Source organism: Haliotis rubra, unplaced genomic scaffold (genome assembly GCF_003918875.1).
Source record: "Haliotis rubra isolate DU_JTF1 unplaced genomic scaffold, ASM391887v1 Scf43, whole genome shotgun sequence".
Taxonomy (NCBI): Eukaryota; Metazoa; Mollusca; class Gastropoda; order Lepetellida; family Haliotidae; genus Haliotis; species Haliotis rubra.
The window spans coordinates 1316977-1323774 of record NW_025767113.1 but is presented as its reverse complement, the minus strand read 5'-3'; the positions used below and the strand labels follow the sequence as shown (position 1 = coordinate 1323774).

The following is a 6798-nucleotide window of genomic DNA, read 5'->3' as shown; positions in this document are numbered from 1 at the left end:
GGTAGTGTACAAAGTTCTAAACCCGTGAAGATCCGGGTTAGAATTGGTCTTCAGCAACCCATGCTTGTCGTAAAAGGCGACTAACAGGATCGGGTGGTCAGGCTCGCTGACTTGTTTGACACATTGCCTGGTATCCCAATTGGGCAATAGAACGATGTTCATACTGTTGATCACTGGATTGTCTGGTCTAAACCACCGCCATATAGCTGGAATATTGCTGAGTACGACGTTAAACAATCAACCAACCAACACAGTTCTAATTGTTGCCTTTTTATATCTTTCTTTCCCGTGATTACGGACACTATTCTATACAACCTCACGTCAATGAACAGGTCCATCGGGGCAGGTATTTTCCATGCAGCACAGTAGCGGATGATATAGCCTCGCTCTGCAGACCCCATAAACCACCAGAACAACCTTCTGTCAACTGTTTGACAGTTGCTGCACGAACCTGCCCGTATTCTGAAGGTTATGTTTTGTGCTGCATTGTTATTGAATGTTTCACGACAGCAAGAGCCGCCTTGAAATCACATGTAGATTATCAGCATACCCATAGCTCGTTGAGGCGAAAAACACATCAATTTATTGAGTAAGCGAATTACTTCGAGACAAGCGATGTTGTGAAATTAGTCCGGTCTGTTGAGTTTTTGAGAAAGACCAAGTCTGCGAGGCTTCTTTGATGGGAGGCGGTGATTGGGAAGAACCCTATTCAAGTCGATGTATTTCAGCAGCAGCTAACTGATCTGTGTCGAGTGTGGTCGCTGAATATATAGGACATAAATAGCGTGTGAATCCTGTCATCCGCCCCAGGCAGCAATCAAACAGCGCCCCGCCCTGTGTAACCCATCGAGACAAGCCGGTAAACCGTAGCATAGCCACCCATACAGGCAGTGAAACATCAGGCTAACTGAGGGCGGGATGGTGAGGCAAGGGTGTGGGGTGGCTACAGTACATGTGTGAGTGAGTAAGTGAGTGAGCGAGTGAGCGAGCGAGTAAGTTTAGTTTTATACCGCACTCAGCAATATTCCAGTTATATGGCGGCGGTCTGTAAATAATTGAGTCCGGACCAGACAATCCAGTGATCAACAGCATGATCATCGACCTACACAATTTGGATATGAAGAAATGTGTTAGCCAAGTCAGCGAGCCAGAACACCCGATCCCGTTAGTCGCCTTTTACGAGTTTGTCTGTGGAGGTTGTTCATCAATATACAACCAAATCTACCATCAGATATCCAAACCGAAGTTGATATGACACAATACAGCACCTTCTATCTACCTCCATTCAACTGTAGTCCATCAGTAAACACAATAGATTACATGTTACAGAAGGCATGTTTATTACAAACATATATGACATCACACGCTCTGATTTATTTACAACTATGTTCAGTACATAAATAGGTCAATTTATCGGTCAGTATGTACACTATATTTACAACACATGGTGATCGGACTTAAGATGGACTGTCCAAAGCCTTGTCTATACACAACACACAAAGTAACGCATATACAGTGCATCCCTTTACTCAGGAAGGTTATGTTTGCAGCATACGTGCCCGGACCAACAAGTTTGAGAATTAATGAATCATGATTACGTCCCCTTGTTCCTGTAAAGATGTCCTCAGTTGGATCAGTGAAACTTCCATGAGACCCGGTGATACCGGGAGGTTGTTGTCGGTGTCTTCTGCTGATCATACCCGACTGGTGTGTGACTGCCAGGTCCCTGTATATGGGAACGCTGTGGGATGTGTGTCTTCCTTGTATGGTATGCTGCACCCACGTGGATATGCACTAGCCAGTGGTGGGAGGACTACTTCCGGTTGTTCCAATGTTGAGACACTGACAGTGGGAGGGTACTTCGTGTGCTACCAGCTGAGCCCCGACCCCCCGGAGTCCACACCAGGCTCCAGTGAGCCCGGGTCACCTGCTTACAGCGTGCCCGTCCCCCTCCCCCACATGGCGCGTCCTCATTCCTGAAAGATGCAAACAACACGATGGCCAATCACACCCAGTTACACCAGCAGTTATACGGCCTATCATCACGCGGGGAATGTTGGATTGTGATATGTCAAAATAATACCCGGTATCTAGTTCCATGTTTCACTTTAAAACAGGTCTATCTGCTAATTGTTCCACTGGTAAATCAGCGGATCCTGTGGCACCAGAGTGACGCCCGAGACCAGACAGTTGGGTTAACGTTTCAGTAGATATCAACAAGACACTACTATCTAAACTAAGATGTATATTGTTGTTAAACATCGTCCTAAAGTATAATTTTCAATGTCATAATTGCCATCAGATTCACTGTCAGGTACCACATAAGTGATGATGCAGTAAAAATTACAAAATTATAATTCCTTATACAATTATACATTACATTATACATTAAATTATACATTCTATCATGATAATTATGACTTGGAGCCCCACTACCGCAACTTCCCCATGTCTACCACACATGTCTTTGTTTAAACCCAGGGTATATACCACAACAGCCTGGACATACCATTCTGGTAATCCTGTATGTGATATTGTGTCTAGCCTTTACATTACAATACGTACGAGCATCTGCCTGTTGGGATGAACTGGAAGTTGTTGTTGAAGTTGATGAGGGTGTGGTTCCTGCCCTGGAAGTCGTTCACGGTCTCTATCACCTCGTAACCAATTTCACTGTCAACGTAGGACATACAATCTCAGCAATATCACAACATCTAGAATCTACAGAATAGATATGGTAAGTATAATATTATAATAGAACGTCGACGGGTGAGGGTCTAGTTTGTCATATACATGTATATCAATAAAATGTAAGAAGCCTGTTTCCGGTATACCTTAGGCTATTTGGCTGGAATACTGTTAAAGTGAAGTTAAACTCACTCACTCACTCACTCAGTCAGTCAGTGGGTACCTACGTCAGACAACAGCCACAGAGTCCGTCGTTGATGTAGCTGACGTTGCCCGTCTTGAAGGGGGAGCTGGAACTGAATGACCCCACAATGAGCCGTCTCTGAGCGGTGAATGTCGGCTTGTGACTCCGGGATAAGATGTGCGGTTCTGGAACCATACTCAGCAGGTCATCGTCAGACAGGAAGCGACCCGGGAGCATGCGCAAAACATCACTTGGTCGCTGCATTGAGCACATGTTGTTAAGGTTCATCATTGATTGGCTGAAAGGTTGAAATGGCGACCTGATGACCTGTGGTCGAAGAGGGCGCCAGTTGTAGTACATGGAGGAGGTTGTGCGGAGATGGGCGATGATGCAGAGGAGAAGAGCGAGGAACGTGCTGTGTGTTGGCACCTGCAGTTGAAAAGACACACACACATTTAACAGTGTCCTTGAAAATGGTGCTTTAAGTAAAGCTCAAACTTGACCGCTACGTTTCCACCAATATGCTTATTGTAGGACGTCCTGGTCACAGTACGTTTGATATAGTAACCATATGAATTATTTTGTTCCAGAATGTATCGACATGCTAGAACCCCTAACGCGGAAGCAGCCACCATTCCAACCTGAGAGAATTTATGGGCTGAAGATTGACGTCATCCTTTATTAACCAAACTGTCAAAGCTTCTTCCAGTGGGCAGCATAAATCTAAGCTCGGACATTTAATGTATAGACGTAGATGGCCTGTCTCGCCCGGGGCAGCTGCCTACAAGAATAGGCATTGTTGACGATGTTGAGAGTGTGACAGTTGATGTGGGAGTAGTTCCTGGCGTCTCACAGCCCGGGGGTGACCCTACTGACACACTTGACCATCTGACGCGGGTCATGCTGGTCAGTAAGTCCATGTTTGTTATAACCTGGTCAGTAGGTCCTACCTGTGTACATGTATGAAGCCATCTGTCAATCAGTAGCTGCTACAGGAACTGGCCATTAGAACACTAGGTGTAGCATCTTGACAATTAGCAGGAAAATGCTCAGTCAGCATGATGTAGGTTTCCGTGTGAGTGGTCTTCAGGTTGTTTACAAAGGGAAGAATGTCTGGTCTACATGATGAAATGTGACACTTCGCAATCCACTATACATCCGGATGCATGTGCTAGTCAAGCTATTCAGGCAATGCTATATCCGTACGATACGAGTGCGTGAGTGAGGTTTATAGGTGTGTGTGTTTGCGTACGTGTGTGTGCATGCGTGCGTACGTGTGTGTGTGTGTCGTATGAACACCTGGTGTTATCAGTGTACAAGCCACTATGTTGAGGAAGCTACTACGAGGGTTGAGCTATACTACATACATAATAATGATGCTGATTACATGAGACTGCATGGTTGAAAGGAGGATATCACTCTGAATGTGACCGTTGTAATTTCAAGTAAATATCATTTTAAGTATAAAATGCGTTATATTGATCCGACTCCAAGTTATGTTATACTACAGGGTATGTTATACTACAGGGCATGTTATACTACAGGGTATGTAATATACTACAGGGTATTAGCGTCTGTACTACTACTACATTACAGACTATTCACGATTCCCACATATCGGAAGACAACGGTGAGGTGTGGTTCCGTGTAACTAAGCTTAGTTAAGATACGGGAATGGCGGCTTTTCTTCCTGTAATTGATGGAAGTGCACTTGACATCACCAAGCGTTAACGATTGTTTCATGTGTTCATGTCGTTCTAAGAAACACGTTTGATAAACCTCGAAAACTGTGCTGCTCGTGTTTCAAGAAGAAAGGTATTTGTCAACTACAGGTTTGTCAACTGTCGGGGTCGACTGGCGGACGTTTTGTTCTACACGCTTTCAGAGGAGGCTCAGGTTACGTTCGGCGGAGCAGGCGGTCGTCCAGAAACACGCAGCCTCTGGTGGAAGATGGAAGAACAAGTTACCTTTGGTGTATGTGTGGTTATCACACTTAAATAGGAACAAGTCAGAGTACAGTTATACAAAGTTTGCACCGAACTGTAAGATGGTGAGAATCTGCCACGTGTCAGCCTAGCAACAGTCACTAAGGCAACCTGGGCAAAGCAAAGGATGAATATTCCTGTTACTTTATCTTTAATTAGTGTACAGGTTTAGCATCTAATGTATATGTGATCTGGCAGTACCAATATGAGTGAGTGAGTGAGTTTGGTTTTTACACCGCTTTTAGCAATATCCCAGCAATATCACGGCGAGGGACACCGGAAATGGGGAATCGAACCCGGGACGTCAGCGTGACGAGCGGATGTTTTAACTAGTAGGAATGTGACATGGCCAAGAGACTTTATCACGTCTCTTCTTCAGGGACATAGAAAGGTTGGTACATGGCAGGCGATACCCTCGACACTGTTCCCGTATGTATGAGTTTTACAGCAGTGTGGACCAGGGATACTAATCACCTGTCTCCGTATCAACAACAACCACATTAATCTAATCATACTGAGACGGAAGTGTTATAACAACGCTACTCCAGGGGCAGAGAGTTATAAGCATGGCCCTTATCGAGGATAAAATTGCCAAATCAGAAAAGTGACGTACATTCACCGACAGCTGAGCGTTACGTGTCACGTGATGTTAGTGTTAGTTTATGTCCAAATACGACCCAGAAACACATGTCAGTCATTCCAGACAAATAACTCTCTCCGATACGGCGTTATCTGTGTGTGTGTGTGTGTGTGTGTGTGTGTGTGTGTGTGTGTGTGTGTGTGTGTGTGTGTGTGTGTGCTCTTTGTGTGTCTCTGTGTGTGTGCGTGTGTGTGTCTGTGTGTGTGTGTGTCTCTCTCTCTCTCGACGGGGATAACCAGCCTCAAGGGAATTGGACATAACAGGATTTGTGGCTCACACATTTCCGTTAAAGAGGTTAAAAAAACTCTACCCCTAGTATAAAAACTTCTATATTTGAGTCAGGACTAATCACGACTGGCCGTGTATATGGGGCACATGTTACTACTTACAAACTTCACACTCAAGCTTGTGAAATGTGGTGTACATGTACTGCGAATATAGAATATCAGATCTGTAGTTGTATGTCTCCACCAACCACCAGCTACATACCATTGTTCCAGCAGTCTTGTATGTCCCGGGAGATTCCGTCTCTCTTTGTGTCTTCTCTTCTGGAGCTACCTTCTATAGGCCTGTACGATTGTAAACCTGATTGTGTACTCCGGTGTGTGAGATACGAACGTCCTTATAACCTCAAAGTGATGTTAACCACCAGCTGACGCAAGTCGCAAGTTTTTCCGTCAACAAAACAATGCCATACTTAGGTAGCAGCCTTCTTAAGATTGTGAGTGTTAACTATTTCAGATCGCCCCGATAGTTCGGCAGTCGGATGTATGTGAGCTGGACGCGGCGGCCACTATTTCCACAGGTTCGGCTTGCTTCTTATGTAGACTGTGTTCCGCCTACTCTGTGTTGCCGGCTGTCGGTGTTACCTGTCACAGGTGTGATTAGCTGAGACAAGTATACATCAATTCCGGGCCTCCTTCTACCGCGGAGGGGCATGAGGTAACTCGTCGTTCTGTTCGCTGATACGCCCAGAAGCCATCTGTTGTGGTGATGACGTCATCCTCAAATTCAATAATATTGTTTTATGGCAGGTCGTATGACGTTTAAAGGTTTTTTTAGATACATCTACATCATAATTTTAACATGTTATGTTGCCTAAGCCAGTGGCTGTTTTTAACATATAGAATCAAGATTTTGGTACTTGCCACTTCAACAGTACATCACATTGTACGATGTATTGGAAGAAAGGAACTTTTTTACGAAAATATTATTTTTAGGATGGCAATACGAAAAAGACCATAATGAAAATGGGGAGAAGCTGGTACATGGGTATATTCACAAGCAAAAGAAGTATACAC

The 6798-nt window shown here is 44.6% G+C and overlaps 1 protein-coding gene across 1 annotated transcript; it reads right to left on the bottom strand.

The window, feature by feature from the left end:
* Nucleotides 1-1321: 1321 nt before the first annotated feature.
* Nucleotides 1322-6294, bottom strand: LOC124289021. Its single transcript, XM_046725620.1, has 4 exons — nucleotides 5987-6294; nucleotides 2916-3301; nucleotides 2566-2673; nucleotides 1322-1976 (listed from the first exon to the last, which is right to left on the bottom strand). The coding sequence occupies exons 1-4, from the start codon at nucleotides 5987-5989 to the stop codon at nucleotides 1814-1816; spliced, it is 660 nt and encodes a 219-aa protein (XP_046581576.1). The 5' UTR covers nucleotides 5990-6294; the 3' UTR covers nucleotides 1322-1813.
* Between the last annotated feature and the right edge of the window lie 504 nt (nucleotides 6295-6798).

Coding starts and splice junctions, on each gene's coding strand:
- LOC124289021 (XM_046725620.1), bottom strand. Junction 2,674..2,915: donor CTCTGTGGCTGTTGTCTGAC/GTAGGTACCCAC, acceptor CTACGTTGACAG/TGAAATTGGTTACGAGGTGA. Junction 1,977..2,565: donor ATCCCAACAGGCAGATGCTC/GTACGTATTGTA, acceptor TGCATCTTTCAG/GAATGAGGACGCGCCATGTG.